The following is a 22,768-nucleotide window of genomic DNA, read 5'->3' on the forward strand; positions in this document are numbered from 1 at the left end:
TTAACAACAGAGAGGAGGATACCTCGGTCTAGTTAAACTTCATAACTTGTTACCCAAGTCAAATGAGCGTCCGGTGAGGAAGAGGAACGCCGTAAACTCTAGGGTTAGTTTGCGCTGAGGTTTCACTGTCTCCGGTATGCCCTCCCCCATATCTGCTCGGGTATACTCTTAAGGTATACCTGTTTGTTCCTCGTCCCAAACATGGCTTGCTGCTTGCGTGTTTGGAGGACAGTGATTGGGGTGGGTAACTGAACATGTGCTATTTGGCTTTAATACATATCTTCGTAATATAATTATTTTGCATTGTTCCAATGAAATGTAATCTAGTTCATCCCTTATGGATTGTTTGTATTTTGGAATAATCAATTTAACCTGGTTCTAGCATATTTTTTTTATTTGCTTTTATTTGATTTTTTTTTTACGGCTGATGCAAAAGTCAATGGTGAGGGCATGTCTGGAACACTGGGCAGTGGTGAGTGCATATATATATATATATATATATATATATATATATATATATATATATATATATATATATATATATATATATATATATATATATATATATATATATATATATATATATATATATATATACACACGAGTTAAAGCTCCGGGCTATTATCAATAATCTATTGTTCAGAGCGTTGATACATTCGTAATATCTGCCGACTGGATACTTAGTTGATGGGGTTCTGGGAGTTCTTCTACTCCCCAAGCCCGGCCCGAGGCCAGGCTTAACTTAAAAGAGCTTGGTCCACCAGGCTGTTGCTTGCTTTACTGTACATGCACACAGAGGCCCCCAAGTGCAGGCAGCTCAGTGACGTAGCTAATGGAAAAAGATGATTTTTGAGAAACTTACGAGTCAAATTTCTGTACAGTTTCGTCGTTAATCTTTTAGATGGTTCTCTAAGACAATTATATTGACAGTCGTGAATAGTTAACACATGGGAAGGAGTTGGGCATTGTAACTAATGACAGGAAATGTGCGAAGATCAGCATGAAAGGAAATGAAGTGTCAAGTGTAGAAAAACGAGCTTAGCAAATAGTGAGGTGAGGGCTGAAGTGAGCTCTGGGAAGAGCCACACGAGGCGAGTGAGCGCTGAAGTGAGCTCTGGGAAGAGCCACACGAGGCGAGTGAGCGCTGAAGTGAGCTCTGGGAAGAGCCACACGAGGCGAGTGAGCGCTGAAGTGAGCTTTGGTAAGAGCCACACGAGGCGAGTGAGCGCTGAAGTGAGCTCTTGTAAGAGCCACACGAGGCGAGTGAGCGCTGAAGTGAGCTCTTGTAAGAGCCACACGAGGCGAGTGAGCGCTGAAGTGAGCTTTGGTAAGAGCCACACGAGGCGAGTGAGCGCTGAAGTGAGCTCTGGGAAGAGCCAGAGAACCCACGTCTGCCTGGAAGAGAGCACCAAGGAACACCAGGGACGAGGACGATGGTGCTCTGGACTCGAGTGAGCACCACAGACGCCCCTCCAGCTTACAGCTTCCAGGTGCGCCACCACACAATTCTCCTCTTCTCTCTCTCCTCTACTTCTCTCACCCCCACGTCTCCTTCCATCTCCTATCCCTACCCCTCTCATTTATCTCTCCTTCCATTCTTCCTCTCTCATCCTGTCACTTCAAACACCCAAACATCCCTTTAGATTTTTCTCCAAAATATTAATTCTGGTATATTCAGTTCCCTCCATGTTTGCTTTATTATCTCCTACTCTTGTTCCTCGTTATCATCTCTATGTTCTCTCCTCTCATTCTGTGTTCAAGAGAACCAGCATAAAATACTGAGTTTGTATGTTTTTTAATGATCTTTATACAGGTGAGGCAACGGATCTAGAATGGAGTATTTCTAGGACTTAATTTAGAGGTTACTGTTTAGTGATTTATAGTGTAATGTTACAGGTTTGAGGGTGATGTATGGTGTATGTGACACCCTGGAGGGTGACCTCACTAGTGGTGTCCTGGAGGGTGACCTCACTAGTGGTGTCCTGGAGGGTGACCTCACTAGTGGTGTCTTGGAGGGTGACCTCACTAGTGATGTCTTGGAGGGTGACCTCACTAGTGGTGTCCTGGAGGGTGACCTCACTAGTGATGTCTTGGAGGGTGACCTTACTAGTGTGTCTTGGAGGGTGACCTTACTAGTGATGTCTTGGAGGGTGACCTTACTAGTGATGTCTTGGAGGGTGACCTTACTAGTGATGTCTTGGAGGGTGACCTTACTAGTGATGTCTTGGAGGGTGACCTCACTAGTGATGTCCTGGAGGGTGACCTTACTAGTGATGTCTTGGGGGTGACCTTACTAGTGATGTCTTGGAGGGTGACCTTACTAGTGATGTCTTGGAGGGTGACCTTACTAGTGTGTCTTGAAGGGTGACCTCACTAGTGTGTCTTGGAGGGTGACCTCACTAGTGGTGTCCTGGAGGGTGACCTCACTAGTGATACCTTGAAGGGTGACCTCACTAGTGTGTCTTGGAGGGTGACATCACTAGTGATGTCTTGAAGGGTGACCTCACTAGTGTGTCTTGAAGGGTGACCTCACTAGTGATACCTTGAAGGGTGACCTCACTAGTGTGTCTTGAAGGGTGACCTCACTAGTGTGTCTTGGAGGGTGACCTTACTAGTGATGTCTTGGAGGGTGACCTTACTAGTGATGTCTTGGAGGGTGACCTTACTAGTGATGTCTTGGAGGGTGACCTTACTAGTGATGTCTTGGAGGGTGACCTCAGTAGTGATGTCTTGGAGGGTACCTTCTACCCGAACAAGGCAAACGAATAGGTGACCTCACTAGTGATGTCTTGGAGGGTGACCTCACTAGTGTGTCTTGGAGGGTGACCTCACTAGTGATGTCTTGGAGGGTGACCTCACTAGTGATGTCTTGGAGGGTGACCTTACTAGTGATGTCTTGGAGGGTGACCTCACTAGTGATGTCTTGGAGGGTGACTTTACTAGTGATGTCTTGAAGGGTGACCTCACTAGTGATGTCTTGGAGGGTGACATCACTAGTGATGTCTTGAAGGGTGACCTCACTAGTGATGTCTTGGAGGGTGACATCACTAGTGATGTCTTGGAGGGTGACCTCACTAGTGATACCTTGAAGGGTGACCTCACTAGTGTGTCTTGGAGGGTGACATCACTAGTGATGTCTTGAAGGGTGACCTCACTAGTGTGTCTTGAAGGGTGACCTCACTAGTGATACCTTGAAGGGTGACCTCACTAGTGTGTCTTGAAGGGTGACCTCACTAGTGTGTCTTGGAGGGTGACCTCACTAGTGATACCTTGAAGGGTGACCTCACTAGTGTGTCTTGGAGGGTGACCTCACTAGTGATACCTTGAAGGGTGACCTCACTAGTGATACCTTGAAGGGTGACCTCACTATAGGGATGCTACCATGCTTTACCCTCGTGGCTCATGAGGAAGTGTTCATTTCTAATTCATCTCAGGCCATCTTTCTTTTTTTACCACGAGTCATCAATCATTTATAGTCATGCACTTGCGAAACCTGTGCATCTTTGCTCAGTCATAGCAGCATTCTACAGTTTACGAGCTAGTAAACTCTACCGTCCAAGTTTACTACCACCATAAACACCTCCTCCTAGTGCTTCGGAGCTCATGAACTGTTTATTCAATGTAAACAAAGCCGCGTTGATTGAGGAAAGATGTACAGGTTTCGTAAGGGGTTTCATACATGCTTGAATAATCCTGGCCCTGAGTATGACCGTATATACATGGTCTGATTTAGTTACATGTCATTCATTCACTGATTCACACACACACACACACACACACACACACACACACACACACACACACACACACACACACACACACACACACATATATATATATATATATATATATATATATATATATATATATATATATATATATATATATATATATATATATATATATATTCGCCTGCAACAGGAAGATATACTATACTGTTTCACTCGGTCAGCGGACCCATCAATGCGTCGTATTTTTAACTAATTGGTCGATTCCGTTGAAAGGAAGCATATTGGTGGACAGGCCCAGTTGACACACACCACTCTTGACCGCCAGACACACGCCATATATATAACCACACCTTGACACCAGGTGACAATATTGGGGGGAGGTTAATACTTGTCTCTCCAAGCACCTGTGAAGGAATGCACCTGTCTGCAGTGTTTCCAGGTGACAAGGCCTATTCTAGGCACGCTCCAGGCATATATATATATATATATATATATATATATATATATATATATATATATATATATATATATATATATATATATATATATATATATATATATTCGTACACTGCACGCAACTCTAGCCTTCAGTCTTACACTGTAGGTAGCTCTCTCCTTCGGCTTTACACGACAGACATCTTCAGCCTACAGCCATACACTGCAGGCCGCTTCAGCCTTCACCACCGCTGACAGCCAGGGAGTAACTTTATCGATTTTGTGGGTCAGCAGCCAGCAGCCTGCTGTGGCAGCTACCAGCACTGCACCTGCAGACAGCAGACACCTGTGGCAACTGCCAACACTGCATCAGAATCACCTCACTGATGTCAACAGTATTTCGCTGATCTCTCCTACACCTCACTGATCAGGTCTTTCCGGTGGCGGCGGAAACAAATGGGTAGAGTTTCTCTCACCCTGATGCACTTGTTCACCGAGCAGTAAATAGGTATCTGGGAGTTAGACAGCTGCTACGGGCTGCTTCCTGGGGAGGTGTGTGTAACAAAAAAGAGGCCTGGTCGAGGACCGGGCCGCGGAGACGCTAAGCCCCGAATTCATCTCAAGATAAACTCTCAAAATAACCCTGGTGTAGAAGCCCCTGGTGTGGTGACCCCTGGTGTGGTGACCCCTGGTGTGGTGACCCCTGGTGTGGTGACCCTATACACCCCTGGGGGTTTCCCCCGGCATTCCACAGCTCCTAATATTTAGCGTAAGCCTTAATTAAGACTGTGGAAGTCTGACGCTGAGCGCTCTGCCGTAAGCCATAATTAAGACTGTAGAAGTCTGACAGTGAGCGCTCCCAGCCGGGCCGCGCTCTACGATCGTTCTTTCTCGTTGAACACTTTTATAATTTATATATAATTATATTGTATATAATTTATCAGTCACTGTATATCTAGGTCAATGACACCATATTACGCAAAAAAATCTATAAATCAGTAAAAAATAAAATGCTCATTAGCAGGACGACTTAAACTGGAGAAGACAGAGCTCTATGGCCCTTCCATAAAAAAAAAAAAATGGCTCATATCTACAGAATGAGATTCTATACACTTGTTCCATCCCTTACCTTAACAAGAGGTGAGCATCAAAGTCGACACTTAAGTGCTACGGGAACGAGGGTTTTCCAAGTGGTCGACCAGACGAAGGATAGTCGAGAGAGCGAGAGAGAGAGAGAGGGAGGGAGAGAGAGAGAGAGAGAGAGAGAGAGAGAGAGAGAGAGAGAGAGAGAGAGAGAGAGAGAGAGAGAGAGAGAGAGAAGGGAAGGGAAGGGAAGGGAACTATCAGGGGGGAAAGCGCCAAGTTATTACGACTATATAGCACTTGGAAGGGGGTCAGGATAAGGATTTGGGATGGGACGGGGGGAAGGAATGGTGCCCAACCACTTGTGGACGGTCGGGGATTGAACGCCGACCTGCATGAAGCGAGCGGACAAACTGTATATGTATATACAATTTGTATATACAAATTGTCATTGCAATAGTTCTTGTGGTCGTGAAGCAATGAATGTGAGTCCAGACAGGACAAAGGGCGCTAGGAGAGATGAGAAAGCGCTCATTTCTCTAAGCGCATGATGAGAGAATTATATGAACCGGAATGATTGTGCTTACCAAGGCACCTGAATAATGGAAGTGAAATATATATATTTTTTCGAAGTTGACTGCTTGACGGCAGCGCCTGTCACCTCGCTGCCCGTCATGTCACCTAAAGGCTGGGGTGGTGATGGTGGTGGTGGTGGTAGTGGTGGCCAGGGGGGAGGGTGAGACTTGGCTGGTGATGGTGGTGGTGGTGGTAGTGGTGGCCAGGGGGGAGGGTGAGACTTGGCTGGTGATGGTGGTGGTGGTGGTAGTGGTGGCCAGGGGGGAGGGTGAGACTTGGCTGGTGATGGTGGTGGTGGTGGTAGTGGTGGCCAGGGGGGAGGGTGAGACTTGGCTGGTGATGGTGGTAGTGGTGGTGGTGGTAGTGGTGGTGGTGGTGGCCAGGGGGGAGAGAGGATCCCACTGTTTGAGGCACCATCAAAAGAAATGTCAAGGCACGGAAATTAAATGTTCCATCTGACTAGCTCACCCTGGCCTGCCTCACCCTGGCCTGCCTCACCCTGGCCTGCCTCACCCTGGCCTGCCTCACCCTGGCCTGCCTCACCCTGGCCTGCCTCACCCTGGCCTGCCTCACCCTGGCCTGCCTCACCCTGGCCTGCCTCACCCTGGCCTGCCTCACCCTGGCCTGCCTCACCCTGGCCTGCCTCACCCTGGCCTGCCTCACCCTGGCCTGCCTCACCCTGGCCTGCCTCACCCTGGCCTGCCTCACCCTGGCCTGCCTCACCCTGGCCTGCCTCACCCTGGCCTGCCTCACCCTGGCCTGCCTCACCTCGACCTGCCTCACCTCGACCTGCCTCATCTCAGCCTACCTCACCCTCGAATAGCTTCAATAGTACACGTTGGTACGATCGACCACATAATTACAAAAGAGTACTCTCAGAACCAGAGGATGGGTTGGCTTTTCAACAGAGCTATTTTACACATCATTCTGCAAAGCTGAGTGACACTGGCCCACAGCGTCTGGCCTCCAACCTTGAAGAGATAAACAGACATTCGCTCTTATAGATTCACCTAAGTACTACAAAACGTTCAGGGCTAAAATATACCACACTGGCTGGTCAATAGGTTAAATTGTGTTGACCTTCAATACCACCTAAAGACGTTGCCAGACCTTCAGCCCAGCACCAAGCCATGATACAGCATGTATTATATCAGACACAGGACACATGGCTCACTAGATAGTGTTGTGGCAGGCAGCAAGACGACACCACCGAGCTGAAAAAAAATTATTCATCAAACTCACAAATCGAAAATATATGAAAGAATTGAGTACGTTTGGTCCGTGAGGATGTTTGGTCCGTGTGGATTCTAAGGACCGAAACGTGGACAGGTTCATTATGGCCAGATGTGTGAGGTTCAGTGTCCAGGTATTTGTGTTCTTGCTTATTATAAGATATTTGGGTTCAGAAAATTGCGACTCCTCGAGGTAGCTTTAAAACTTTGATGTAATTTAAATTGACGTTATTGAAGTTGCAGGTGATAATTGTATGTAATTTCAGTAATTCAGAAATACATACGTATATTTCATTTTTTTTAATATATATATATATGTCATACCTAGTAGCCAGAACGCACTTCTCAGCCTACTATGCAAGGCCCGATTTGCCTAATAAGCCAAATTTTCCTGAATTAATATATTTTCTCTAATTTTTTCTTATGAAATGATAAAGCTACCCATTTTATTATGTATGAGGTCAATTTTTTTTATTGGAGTTAAAATTAACGTAGATATATACCTGGTTGATGGAGTTCTGGGAGTTCTTCTACTCCCAAAGCCCGGCCCAAGGCCAGGCTTGACTTGTGAGAGTTTGGTCCACTAAGCTGTTGCTTGGAGCGGCCCGCAGGCCCACATACCCACCACAGCCCGGTTGGTCCGGCACTCCTTGGAGGAATAAATCTAGTTTCCTCTTGAAAATGTCCACGGTTGTTCCGGCAATATTTCTTATGCTTGCTGGGAGGGTGTTGAACAACCGCGGACCTCTGATGTTTATACAGTGTTCTCTGATTGTGCCTATGGCACCTCTGCTCTTCACTGGTTCTATTCTGCATTTTCTTCCATATCGTTCACTCCAGTATGACCGAACCTAACCAACCCTACCTAACCTAACCTATCTTTATAGGTTAGGTTAGGTTAGGTAGCCGAAAAAGTTAGGTTAGGTTAGGTAGGTTAGGTAGTCGAAAAAACATTAATTCATGAAAACTTGGCCTATTAGGCAAATCGGGCCTTGCATAGTAGGGTGAGAAGTGAGTTCTGGCTACTAGGTACGACATATATATATATATATATATATATATATATATATATATATATATATATATATATATATATATGTATGTCGTACCTAGTAGCCAGAACTCACTTCTCAGCCTACTATGCAAGGCCCGATTTGCCTAATAAGCCAAGTTTTCCTAAATTAATATATTTTCTCTAATTATTTTCTTATGAAATGATAAAGCTACCCATTTCATTATGTATGAGGTCAATTGTTTTTTATTTGAGTTAAAATTAACGTAGATATATGACCGAACCTAACCAACCCTACCTAACCTAACCTAACCTATCTTTATAGGTTAGGTTAGGTTAGGTAGCTGAAAAAGGTAGGTTAGGTTAGGTTAGGTAGGTTAGGTAGTCGAAAAACAATTAATTCATGAAAACTTGGCTTATTAGGCAAATCGGGCCTTGCATAGTAGGCTGAAAAGTGAGTTCTGGCTACTAGGTACGACATATATATATATATATATATATATATATATATATATATTTATATATATATATATATATATATATATATATATATATATAATATATATATAATATATATATATATATATATATAATATATATATATATATATATATATATATATATATATATATATAATATATATATATATATATATATATATATATATATATATATATATATATATATATATATATATATATATGTCGTACCTAGTAGCCAGAACTCACTTCTCAGCCTACTATTCAAGGCCCGATTTGCCTAATAAGCCAAGTTTTCCTGAATTAATATATTTACTATAATTTTTTTCTTATGAAATGATAAACCAACCCTTTTCTCTATGTATGAGGTCAATTTTTTTTATTGGAGTTAAAATTAACATAGATATATGACCGAACCTAACCAACCCTACCTAACCTAACCTAACCTATATTTATAGGTAAGGTTAGGTTAGGTAGCCAAAAAAAGCTAGGTTAGGTTAGGTTAGGTAGGTTAGGTAGACGAAAAAACATTAATTCATGAAAACTTGGCTTATTAGGCAAATCAGGCCTTGAATAGTAGGCTGAGAAGTGCGTTCTGGCTATTAGGTACGACATATATATATATATATATATATATATATATATATATATATATATATATATATATATATATATATATATATACACACAGGCTTCCCGTATGTATACTACTGACCTTTCCCAGGATGCAGTCCTATAACGGGTTACCGAACACCTATCACCTTTTATAGTGCTAAGTGAACAGACGTATTAGGTGCAAAGAAACGTTCCCAAACGTGTCGGTCCATGAATCGAACCATGGACATGTCAGCTGAGAAAACACTGCATTATCGGCTTCAGGGGACCAGGGATACCTCCCAAGCCCTCTGTATTAAGTTCCAACAACATCTAGTTATTATTAAAGTAACTGAGTCATAGTAAGCGAGTGCAAGCGGCGACGCTAGACCGATCTTAATCAGTAATTGTGGTGGCAGGAGAAGGTCCTCCTCCGACACTGCTACAAAGCTGAGCTTTATGGTGTAGTTAGCCCTAGTGTAAAGTCCGTTCTCTGTCACTCAGAGCCCTGGGAGCACTCATTCCCCTGCGGCGCGATGGACCCAGGACTCATCCAAAACTATTGATTTTGTTTATATATATATATATATATATATATATATATATATATATATATATATATATATATATATATATATATATATATATATATATATATATATATATATATACACGAAGGTAGAATGGGTTGTTTCAGGTCAGATTTTGATCATTAAATAGTAACTTCCGGCAAAGCCACTAACACACACAATGTATTTCGGACAAAATGAAAATTAATCTTACCAATTTAAATAATAAAATCTTAATAAATGATTTTACATTTAGAATTGAGTTTGTTTACAAAAATCATTACATTATTTGCTTTGGGGAAAGTCATAATAATATTGGTCATTTTTATAGATACATTCTGCACATTTACACTTCATTCCACTATAATTTGGTGAATAATAATGATATTTGCGTGTGTGTGTGTGTGTGTGTGTGTGTGTGTATGTGTGTGTGTGTGTGTGTGTGTGTGTATGTGTGTGTGTGTGTGTGTGTGTGTGTGTGTGTGTGCGTGCTCAACTTGTTGTGCTTGCGGGGGTTGAGCTTTGGCTCTCTGGTCCCGCCTCTCAACCATTAGTGAATTCGTGTATAGATTCTAGAGCCTAAATGTCGCTACTTGGTGCATTCCATTTGTTCATTGCTCTGAAAAATTCCAATGTCTCTGTGGCTCATTTGGGTACTAAGTTTCCACCTGTGTCCCTTCAACCCTCCTTCCTTTGTTCGTGTTCCAGCCGTGCTAAATAGTTTGTCCTTATCTACCTTGTCAATTCCGCTGAGAATTTTGTAGGTGGTCATCATGTCCTTCTTGATCTTGCTGGAGTGTTTTCCAGTGACGTGAGGTTCAAGTCCAGTAACCTTTCCTCACAACTCACATCTGTCAGTTCCGGGACTAGTCTGTAACCATCTTGTGTTTGATTGGATATGAACTCAACGCTGCCTAGCCTAGCCTAGCCTGTGTCGTGGTTCCTCTAGCCGGTCTATCTCCCGACGCCAGAGACTAATGGATAGTATCTGAGTAGTGAACAAGTTTAGAACTTTATGACAAAGTAAATCCAGGAAGAGGCGATGAGTCACAATAACGTGGCTGAAGAATGTTGACCAAACCACACACTAGAAGGTGAAGCGACGACGACGTTTCGGTCCGTCCTGGACCATTCTTAATCGACTTGAGAATGGTCCAGGACGGACCGAAACGTCGTCGTTGTCCCTACACCTTCTGGCTTCTTCACAGGAAGAGGCGATGAGTCACAATAACGTGGCTGAAGAATGTTGACCAGACCACACACTAGAAGGTGAAGCGACGACGACGTTTCGGTCCGTCCTGGACCATTCTTAATCGACTTGAGAATGGTCCAGGACGGACCGAAACGTCGTCGTTGTCCCTACACCTTCTGGCTTCTTCACAGCACGTAGCGGTGAGCTGGCTGGTTCACAGCCCCCTTGGAAGGGAAGCGACGCAAACACAGGTACTTCTCTGGTATATTTTGTGACAAACATTGCATTAAAGACCAGGGAATATGTTAATACAACTTTATCTTTCTTCTTGCAGGTATGTTGTGGAGCTCTGACGTTGACGGACACCAAGCGAGTAAGATACAAGAGTGTATTTACCTTTTATTGTATTTAATTTTATTTGTATTGTATTAAGGTCTGGACATATTGTGCCTGCAGAATCCAAGCTATTAGCTCTATGGACCCACACCAGTCTAACCAATATATTTTTCCTCTATTATGTCTACTACACATATTTGTCTAATACACACGCGCGTGCACACACACACATCCCCAGGAAGCAACACATAATCTGGTGTTAAATGGACCTTTCATATTATCATTGCGAAGCACTTTTTTGTGTTTAGTATTTTTTGTCTATCGCAGACACGGGCTTAAACATATATACCAGAATATATATATATATATATATATATATATATATATATATATATATATATATATATATATATATATATATATATATATATATATATATATATATATGTCGTACCTAGTAGCCAGAACGCACTTTTTGGCCTACTATGCAAGGCCCGATTTGCCTAATAAGCCAAGTTTTCCTGAATTAATATATTTTCTCTAATTTTTTTCTTATGAAATGATAAAGCTACCCATTTCATTATGTATGAGGTAAAAAAAAATTTATTGGAGTTAAAATTAACGTAGATATATGACCGAACCTAACCAACCCTACCTAACCTAACCTAACCTATCTCTATAGGTTAGGTTAGGTTAGGTAGCCGAAAAAGTTAGGTTAGGTTAGGTTAGGTAGGTTAGGTTAGGTAGGTTAGGTTAGGTTAGGTAGATGAAAAACAATTAATTCATGAAAACTTGGCTTATTAGGCAAATCGGGCCTTGCATAGTAGGTTGAGAAGTGCGTTCTGGCTACTAGGTACGACATATATATATATATATATATATATATATATATATATATATATATATATATATATATATATATATATATATATATATATTCTTCTATCCTTCATGGATAAGGTTAAGCAAGTGTTGGACATCATACAGTGTAGTGAGTAATTGAGCACTCAAGTCACAGGTGATTGTAGGTCTTTTACGATGGGTTACTGTACATAATGTTATTGCTACTGTTATTGAGCGCTCGACCACATGTGGTGGCTGGAGTGCTCTTGCAATGCTAACCAGGATGCAATGCACTATGGTGGTATGTTCACTTACGGGATGAGTGACGCTGCCCCAACACTGTAACTATGGCGGTATGTTCACTTACGGGATGAGTGACGCTGCCCCAACACTGTAACTATGGTGGTATGTTCACTTACGGGATGAGTGACGCTGCCCCAACACTGTAACTATGGTGGTATGTTCACTCACGGGATGAGTGACGCTGCCCCAACACTGTAACTATGGTGGTATGTTCACTTACGGGATGAGTGACGCTGCCCAACACTGTAACTATGGTGGTATGTTCACTTACGGGATGAGTGACGCTGCCCAACACTGTAACTATGGCGGTATGTTCACTCACGGGATGAGTGACGCTGCCCCAACACTGTAACTATGGTGGTATGTTCACTTACGGGATGAGTGACGCTGCCCCACACTGTAACTATGGTGGTATGTTCACTTACGGGATGAGTGACGCTGCCCAACACTGTGAGTGACGCTGCCCAACACTGTAACTATGGCGGTATGTTCACTTACGGGATGATTGACGCTGCCCCAACACTGTAACTATGGCGGTATGTTCACTCACGGGATGAGTGACGCTGCCCCAACACTGTAACTATGGTGGTATGTTCACTCACGGGATGAGTGACGCTGCCCCAACACTGTAACTATGGTGGTATGTTCACTCACGGGATGAGTGACGCTGCCCCAACACTGTAACTATGGTGGTATGTTCACTCACGGGATGAGTGACGCTGCCCAACACTGTAACTATGGCGGTATGTTCACTCACGGGATGAGTGACGCTGCCCCAACACTGTAACTATGGCGGTATGTTCACTCACGGGATGAGTGACGCTGCCCAACACTGTAACTATGGCGGTATGTTCACTCACGGGATGAGTGACGCTGCCCAACACTGTAACTATGGCGGTATGTTCACTTACGGGATGAGTGACGCTGCTCAACACTGTAACTATGGCGGTATGTTCACTTACGGGATGAGTGACGCTGCCCCAACACTGTAACTATGGTGGTATGTTCACTTACGGGATGAGTGACGCTGCCCCAACACTGTAACTATGGTGGTATGTTCACTTACGGGATGAGTGACGCTGCCCCAACACTGTAACTATGGTGGTATGTTCACTTACGGGATGAGTGACGCTGCCCCAACACTGTAACTATGGCGGTATGTTCACTCACGGGATGAGTGACGCTGCCCCAACACTGTAACTATGGCGGTATGTTCACTCACGGGATGAGTGACGCTGCCCCAACACTGTAACTATGGTGGTATGTTCACTCACGGGATGAGTGACGCTGCCCCAACACTGTAACTATGGTGGTATGCTCACTTCCGGGATGAGTGACGCTGCCCAACACTGTAACTATGGCGGTATGTTCACTCACGGGATGAGTGACGCTGCCCCACACTGTAACTATGGCGGTATGTTCACTTACGGGATGAGTGACGCTGCCCAACACTGTAACTATGGCGGTATGGTCACTCACGGGATGAGTGACGCTGCCCCAACACTGTAACTATGGCGGTATGTTCACTTACGGGATGAGTGACGCTGCCCAACACTGTAACTATGGTGGTATGTTCACTTACGGGATGAGTGACGCTGCCCAACACTGTAACTATGGCGGTATGTTCACTTCCTCCTCAACACACTATCCGCTTTCCAACACACTACTCAAAATTCCTTTTATTTGATTTTTTACACAGGAGGGTACAGGAGCAGACGACTTCTGACTCCTGCTAGCAGGCTGAGAGCTTTCCCTTCCCATAGTTCATGGCAAGCCTTACATACCCACTTGTGTTCGATGAAACACAATCCGCCATTCGGTTAACAACCAGGTACCCAATTACAGCTGGGTGAACAGGAGCGAACAGTTCAAGATTCGAGCCTAATCGGATCTCCCTGGCCAGGACTCGAACCCAGGACCAAATCGCTCGCGAGGCGAGCATTACTTCAGGGGGCAAAGGTCACCGGTGCTATGGGGACAAATGTATGCCGATGACAAAGTCTCCTATATTGAATGAACCTGACTGCCTCTAATGGCATTCATTCCATTAGAAGTCGTAAATCAGGGGAGAGTTGTGGCTCGATCTTAGAAACTTCCTGGAAGAAGCTTTCATTGTATTCTTCTCTCACTTCCTTGTTATTCTTTGTGTACCTTCCTCCTCTTTTGCGTAGCCTGATCACTTGTTCTGTTACTGCCATCATCTTCCTCAGGTGGCTGTGTAGTAGTGTGTGTGTGTGTGTTTACTAGTTGTGTTTTTACGGGGGTTGAGCTTTGCTCTTTCGGCCCGCCTCTCAACTGTCAATCAACTGTTTACTCACTACTTTTTTTTTCCCACACCACACACACACACACCTCAGGAAGCAGCCCGTGACAGCTGACTAACTCCCAGGTACCTATTTACTGCTAGGTAACAGGGGCACTTAGGGTGAAAGAAACTTTGCCCATTCGTTTCTGCCTCGTGCGGGAATCGAACCCGCGCCACAGAATTACGAGTCCTGCGCGCTATCCACCAGGCTACGAGGCCCTGTGTGTGTGTGTGTGTGTGTGTGTGTGTGTGTGTGTGTGTGTGTGTGTGTGTGTGTGTGTGTGTGTGTGTGTGTGTGTGTGTGAGGCGGGGAGGCGCTGTGACTGGTAGTGTATGTGTTCACTGTTAAAGGTGAGTGCCGTCTGCAGCTTGACCCACGACCACCTCTCCGGGTCTGACGACTCCTCTAACTCCAGGATGACAGTGGCACTGGTCGTCCTCGGCTGACAGTGGCACTGGTCGTCCTCGGATGACAGTGGCACTGGTCGTCCTCGACTGACAGTGGCACTGGTCGTCCTCGACTGACAGTGGCACTGGTCGTCCTCGACTGACAGTGGCACTGGTCGTCCTCGACTGACAGTGGCACTGGTCGTCCTCGGCTGACAGTGGCACTGGTCGTCCTCGGATGACAGTGGCACTGGTCGTCCTCGGATGACAGTGGCACTGGTCGTCCTCGACTGACAGTGGCACTGGTCGTCCTCGGATGACAGTGGCACTGGTCGTCCTCGGCTGACAGTGGCACTGGTCGTCCTCGACTGACAGTGGCACTGGTCGTCCTCGGCTGACAGTGGCACTGGTCGTCCTCGGCTGACAGTGGCACTGGTCGTCCTCGACTGACAGTGGCACTGGTCGTCCTCGGCTGACAGTGGCACTGGTCGTCCTCGACTGACAGTGGCACTGGTCGTCCTCGGCTGACAGTGGCACTGGTCGTCCTCGGCTGACAGTGGCACTGGTCGTCCTCGACTGACAGTGGCACTGGTCGTCCTCGACTGACAGTGGCACTGGTCGTCCTCGACTGACAGTGGCACTGGTCGTCCTCGGCTGACAGTGGCACTGGTCGTCCTCGGCTGACAGTGGCACTGGTCGTCCTCGGCTGACAGTGGCACTGGTCGTCCTCGACTGACAGTGGCACTGGTCGTCCTCGACTGACAGTGGCACTGGTCGTCCTCGGCTGACAGTGGCACTGGTCGTCCTCGGCTGACAGTGGCACTGGTCGTCCTCGACTGACAGTGGCACTGGTCGTCCTCGACTGACAGTGGCACTGGTCGTCCTCGACTGACAGTGGCACTGGTCGTCCTCGGCTGACAGTGGCACTGGTCGTCCTCGGCTGACAGTGGCACTGGTCGTCCTCGGCTGACAGTGGCACTGGTCGTCCTCGACTGACAGTGGCACTGGTCGTCCTCGACTGACAGTGGCACTGGTCGTCCTCGACTGACAGTGGCACTGGTCGTCCTCGGCTGACAGTGGCACTGGTCGTCCTCGGCTGACAGTGGCACTGGTCGTCCTCGGCTGACAGTGGCACTGGTCGTCCTCGACTGACAGTGGCACTGGTCGTCCTCGACTGACAGTGGCACTGGTCGTCCTCGACTGACAGTGGCACTGGTCGTCCTCGGCTGACAGTGGCACTGGTCGTCCTCGGCTGACAGTGGCACTGGTCGTCCTCGACTGACAGTGGCACTGGTCGTCCTCGACTGACAGTGGCACTGGTCGTCCTCGACTGACAGTGGCACTGGTCGTCCTCGGCTGACAGTGGCACTGGTCGTCCTCGGCTGACAGTGGCACTGGTCGTCCTCGGCTGACAGTGGCACTGGTCGTCCTCGACTCTTCTGACACGTGGGGTAGACTTGTTTTGTTTTGTATTGTCTTCTCTTGTTTTTAGAGGCGGTGTTGCTGAGGGTTTACCTGTGTTTGGACCGGCGTGGACTTGTTCTCTGGGCGTGTGTTTGGACCGGCGTGGACTTGTTCTCTGGGCGTGTGTTTGGACCGGCGTGGACTTGTTCTCTGGGCGTGTGTTTGGACCGGCGTGGACTTGTTCTCTGGGCGTGTGTTTGGACCGGCGTGGACTTGTTCTCTGGGCGTGTGTTTGGACCGGCGTGGACTTGTTCTCTGGGCGTGTGTTTGGACCGGCGTGGACGTGTTCTCTGGGCGTGTGTTTGGACCGGCGTGGACGTGTTCTCTGGGCGTGTGTTTGGACCGGCGTGGACTTGTTCTCTGGGTGTGTGTTTGGACCGGCGTGGACGTGTTCTCTGGGCGTGTGTTTGGACCGGCGTGGACTTGTTCTCTGGGTGTGTGTTTGGACCGGCGTGGACTTGTTCTCTGGGTGTGTGTTTGGACCGGCGTGGACGTGTTCTCTGGGCGTGTGTTTGGACCGGCGTGGACGTGTTCTCTGGGCGTGTGTTTGGACCGGCGTGGACGTGTTCTCTGGGCGTGTGTTTGGACCGGCGTGGAATTGTTCTCTGGGGGTGTGTTTGGACCGGCGTGGACTTGTTCTCTGGGCGCGTGTGTTTGGACCGGCGTGGACTTGTTCTCTGGGCGTGTGTTTGGACCGGCGTGGAATTGTTCTCTGGGGGTGTGTTTGGACCGGCGTGGACTTGTTCTCTGGGCGCGTGTGTTTGGACCGGCGTGGACTTGTTCTCTGGGCGTGTGTTTGGACCGGCGTGGACGTGTTCTCTGGACGTGTGTTTGGACCGGCGTGGACTTGTTCTCTGGGCGTGTGTTTGACCGGCGTGGACGTGTTCTCTGGGCGTGTGTTTGGACCGGCGTGTACTTGTTCTCTGGGCGTGTGTTTGGACCGGCGTGGACGTGTTCTCTGGGCGTGTGTTTGGACCGGCGTGGACGTGTTCTCTGGGCGTGTGTTTGGACCGGCGTGGACTTGTTCTCTGGGCGTGTGTTTGGACCGGCGTGGACTTGTTCTCTGGGGGTGTGTTTGGACCGGCGTGGACTTGTTCTCTGGGCGTGTGTTTAACCGGCGTGGACGTGTTCTCTGGGCGTGTGTTTGGACCGGCGTGGACTTGTTCTCTGGGGGTGTGTTTGGACCGGCGTGTACTTGTTCTCTGGCGTGTGTTTGGACCGGCGTGTACTTGTTCTCTGGGCGCGTGTGTTTGGACCGGCGCGGTGATGGTCCCCCGGGGCGTGCCTGCAGCCTCTTACATTATGGTGAGAATCTGCGACGTTGACTGGAGAGAGATAATTGACCATGACTGTTAGCAACACTCATGATTTGGGTAAATTAATACTCTTACTGTGATGTTACACTGTAAGTCACTGTAAGTCCAGTACATCAGGACTGAGGGAGATCACTGTAAGTCCAGTACATCAGAACTGAGGGAGATCACTAAGTCCAGTACAACAGGACTGAGGGAGATCTCTGCAAGTCCAGTACATCAGGACTGAGGGAGATCACTGCAAGTCCAGTACATCAGGACTGAGGGAGATCACTGCAAGTCCAGTACATCAGGACTGAGGGAGATCACTGTAAGTCCAGTACATCAGGACTGAGGGAGATTACTAAGTCCAGTACATCAGGACTGAGGGAGTTCACTAAGTCCAGTACATCAGGACTGAGGGAGATCACTAAGTCCAGTACATCAGCGATGAGGGAGATCACTAATTCCAGTACATCAGCGATGAGGGAGATCACTAAGTCAGTACATCAGGACTGAGGGAGATCACTAAGTCCAGTACATCAAGACTGAGGGAGATCACTAAGTCCAGTACATCAGGACTGAGGGAGATCACTGTAAGTCCAGTACATCAGAACTGAGGGAGATCACTGCAAGTCCAGTACATCAGGGACTGAGGGAGATCACTAAGTCCAGTACATCAGCGATGAGGGAGATCACTGTAAGTCCAGTTCATCAGAACTGAGGGAGATCACTGCAAGTCCAGTACATCAGGACTGAGGGAGATCACTAAGTCCAGTACATCAGGACTGAGGGAGATCACTAAGTCCAGTACATCAGGACTGAGGGAGATCACTAAGTCCAGTACATCAGCGATGAGGGAGATCACTGTAAGTCCAGTACATCAGAACTGAGGGAGATCACTGCAAGTCCAGTACATCAGGACTGAGGGAGATCTCTGCAAGTCCAGTACATCAGGACTGAGGGAGATCACTAAGTCCAGTACATCAGCGATGAGGAGATCACTAAGTCCAGTACATCAGGACTGAGGGAGATCACTAAGTCCAGTACATCAGGACTGAGGGAGATCACTAAGTCCAGTACATCAGGACTGAGGGAGATCACTAAGTCCAGTACATCAGGACCTGAGGGAGATCACTAAGTCCAGTACATCAGGACTGGGGAGATCACTAAGTCCAGTACATCAGCGATGAGGGAGATCACTGTAAGTCCAGTACATCAGGACTGAGGGAGATCACTGCAAGTCCAGTACATCAGGACTGAGGGAGATTACTGTAAGTCCAGTACATCAGGACTGAGGGAGATCTCTGCAAGTCCAGTACATCAGGACTGAGGGAGATCACTGTAAGTCCAGTACATCAGGACTGAGGGAGATCACTGTAAGTCCAGTACATCAGAACTGAGGGAGATCACTGCAAGTCCAGTACATCAGGACTGAGGAAGATCACTGCAAGTCCAGTACATCAGGACTGAGGGAGATCACTGTAAGTCCAGTACATCAGCGATGAGGGAGATCACTGTAAGTCCAGTACATCAGGACTGAGGGAGATCACTGTAAGTCCAGTACATCAGAACTGAGGGAGATCACTGCAAGTCCAGTACATCAGGACTGAGGGAGATCACTGTAAGTCCAGTACATCAGGACTGAGGGAGATCACTGTAAGTTCAGTACATCAGGACTGAGGGAGATCACTGCAAGTCCAGTACATCAGGACTGAGGGAGATCACTGTAAGTCCAGTACATCAGCGATGAGGGAGATCACTGCAAGTCCAGTACATCAGGACTGAGGGAGATCACTAAGTCCAGTACATCAGGACTGAGGGAGATCACTAAGTCCAGTACATCAGGACTGAGGGAGATCACTGTAAGTCCAGTACATCAGAACTGAGGGAGATCACTGCAAGTCCAGTACATCAGGACTGAGGGAGATCTCTGCAAGTCCAGTACATCAGGACTGAGGGAGATCACTAAGTCCAGACATCAGAACTGAGGGAGATCACTGCAAGTCCAGTACATCAGGACTGAGGGAGATCTCTGCAAGTCCAGTACATCAGAACTGAGGGAGATCTCTGCAAGTCCAGTACATCAGGACTGAGGGAGATCTCTGCAAGTCCAGTACATCAGGACTGAGGGAGATTACTGTAAGGTCCAGTACATCAGGACTGAGGGAGATCCCTGCAAGGTCCTGTACATCAAGACTGAGGGAGATCCCTGCCAAGTCCTGTACATCAAGACTGAGGGAGATTACTGCAAGTCCAGTACATCAGGACTGAGGGAGATCCCTGCAAGTCCAGTACATCAAGACTGAGGGAGATTACTGTAAGTCCACTACATCAGGACTGAAGGAAGAGATCAAATGCGATTTACGATGAAATCAAATAATTTTTTTGTTTACACGCCTGGAGAGAGCCGTGTCTCACCAGGTAAATATCAAATCCAACGAACGCGACTCTAATTTCTGATCACTAAATGATATTTTCAGGGCAGGTCCGCATGAGTAAGAAAGGCCCGAAGCTCCCACTAATCCTCGAGAGACTGTAAGACCTAGCCAAGAATATTTTACTCCCAGATGTATAGGTTCTAAGATGCAAATGATTAAAAAAAAACTTTAGTAAACAAAATGCTGAACTTAGGGGGATGCGTTGATGCTGACCCGCCAAACACACACCGAAACTACGACGTTGGTACAACGTTCGAACAAGTTTCAACACCTCCTAACCAGTTACAACAACCAATATAGCAAGTTGTAACAACGTTCTATTACGTCATAAACACGTTAAGCCAAGATGTAACAACTTTATTACAAGTTGTAACAAGCGGAAAATAGAGACAGTTTCAGATTGTGTTTCCAGGGGAATGATCACATTTGAAAGGGTCGAATTTAGGCAGGTTTTGTGACCTTTGACCTTCCGCCATCACAGCGAGACCACGGGGCCACCTCCATTGAGAGTTACCTTGGAGTTAAGTTGGAGTTGTTCCGGGTCTTAGCGTCCCCGCGGCCCGGTCATTGACCAGGCCTCCTCAGAGGCCATATTAGTTACACCAAAGCCCCAATACACAGCAAGCATTCTCAAATGACAGTTATATCAAGACAACTAACCCACCATATACCTCCTAGCCTCTAAGAGTTCACGAAGGCATTCCTCTTAGAACCCAAGATCTCCTTAGATCTCCTTTATAACGAATAACTTACATTCTTGGAAATTGGCTCAGGATATTCTTCATAAATTAGGGATATTAACACCGTTAATACTCGTCCCTGAGGCTGGTGAAGAATTAGGATGATTCTTATTTTGAAGTTTTTAATTATATTTCCAATATTACTCGATGCAAAGCCGCTGGAGACTTGAAACATTGTTCTGATTTTGCGTTAATGTGGTTTTCGTTTAATGGTCTCTCTCTGTTCTGTATGGTGGCTGTTCTGTATGGTGCTGCTCTGTATGGTGGCTGTTCTGTATGGTGGTTGTTCTGTATGGTGGCTGCTCTGTATGGTGGCTGTTCTGTATGGTGGCTGTTCTGTGTGGTGGCTGTTCTGTATGGTGGCTGCTCTGTATGGTGGCTGTTCTGTATGGTGGTTGTTCTGTATGGTGGCTGCTCTGTATGGTGGCTGTTCTGTATGGTGGCTGTTCTGTATGGTGGCTGTTCTGTATGGTGGCTGTTCTGTATGGTGGCTGCTCTGTATGGTGGCTGTTCTGTATGGTGGCTGTTCTGTGTGGTGGCTGTTCTGTATGGTGGCTGTTCTGTATGGTGGCTGTTCTGTATGGTGGCTGTTCTGTATGGTGGCTGTTCTGTATGGTGCTGTTCTGTATGGTGGCTGTTCTGTATGGTGGCTGTTCTGTATGGTGGCTGTTCTGTATGGTGGCTGTTCTGTATGGTGGCTGTTCTGTATGGTGGCTGTTCTGTATGGTAGCTGCTCTGTATGGTGGCTGTTCTGTATGGTGGCTGTTCTGTATGGTGGCTGTTCTGTATGATGGCTGTTCTGTATGGTGGCTGTTCTGTATGGTGGCTGTTCTGTATGGTGGCTGTTCTGTATGATGGCTGTTCTGTATGGTGGCTGTTCTGTATGGTGGCTGTTCTGTATGGTGGCTGTTCTGTATGGTGGCTGTTCTGTATGGTGGCTGTTCTGTATGGTGGCTGTTCTGTATGATGGCTGTTCTGTATGGTAGCTGTTCTGTGTGGTGGCTGTTCTGTATGGTGGCTGTTCTGTATGGTGGCTGTTCTGTATGGTGGCTGTTCTGTATGGTGGCTGTTCTGTATGGTAGCTGCTCTGTATGGTGGCTGTTCTGTATGGTGGCTGTTCTGTATGGTAGCTGCTCTGTATGGTGGCTGTTCTGTATGGTAGCTGTTCTGTATGGTGGCTGTTCTGTATGGTAGCTGTTCTGTATGGTGGCTGTTCTGTATGGTGGCTGTTCTGTATGGTGGCTGTTATGTGTGTGTTGCCTTGGGTAGGGCTGCTGCTACTAGATATAAGCCAGAGACTGGGCACGGGTCCAGCGGCGGGCCAAGTCAGAGGCTGGGCACGGGTCCAGCGGCGGGCCAAGTCAGAGGCTGGGCACGGGTCCAGCGGCGGGCCAAGCCAGAGACTGGGCACGGGTCCAGCGGCGGGCCAAGCCAGAGGCTGGGCACGGGTCCAGCGGCGGGCCAAGCCAGAGGCTGGGCACGGGTCCAGCGGCGGGCCAAGCCAGAGGCTGGGCACGGGTCCAGCGGCGGGCCAAGCCAGAGGCTGGGCACGGGTCCAGCGGCGGGCCAAGCCAGAGGCTGGGCACGGGTCCAGCGGCGGGCCAAGCCAGAGGCTGGGCACGGGTCCAGCGGCGGGCCAAGCCAGAGGCTGGGCACGGGTCCAGCGGCGGGCCAAGCTACCATCTTTGTGTCGCACAGGAGGTGGAACACATTTCCTGGTGAGGAAGACTGAGCTTCCACTCCTGACAAGCGTG

At 47.3% G+C, this 22,768-nt stretch overlaps 1 protein-coding gene across 2 annotated transcripts in view; it reads left to right on the forward strand.

The window, feature by feature from the left end:
- The window catches only part of RhoGAP100F (Rho GTPase activating protein at 100F), a 424,062-nt gene that overhangs the window by 116,866 nt on the left and 284,428 nt on the right, over positions 1-22,768 (forward strand). The window contains exon 1 of one of the 2 annotated variants that reach the window (XM_069337263.1): positions 767-1,490. The exons of the other annotated variant lie outside the window; for it this stretch is intronic. Within the exon in view, the coding sequence (XP_069193364.1) occupies positions 1,434-1,490 (57 nt within the window). The 5' untranslated portion in view covers positions 767-1,433. Of the gene's footprint in view, positions 1-766; positions 1,491-22,768 lie in introns of those variants that run through there. 2 annotated transcript variants of the gene reach the window in all.

This window comes from Procambarus clarkii, chromosome 37 (assembly GCF_040958095.1).
Source record: "Procambarus clarkii isolate CNS0578487 chromosome 37, FALCON_Pclarkii_2.0, whole genome shotgun sequence".
Classification (NCBI taxonomy): Eukaryota; Metazoa; Arthropoda; class Malacostraca; order Decapoda; family Cambaridae; genus Procambarus; species Procambarus clarkii.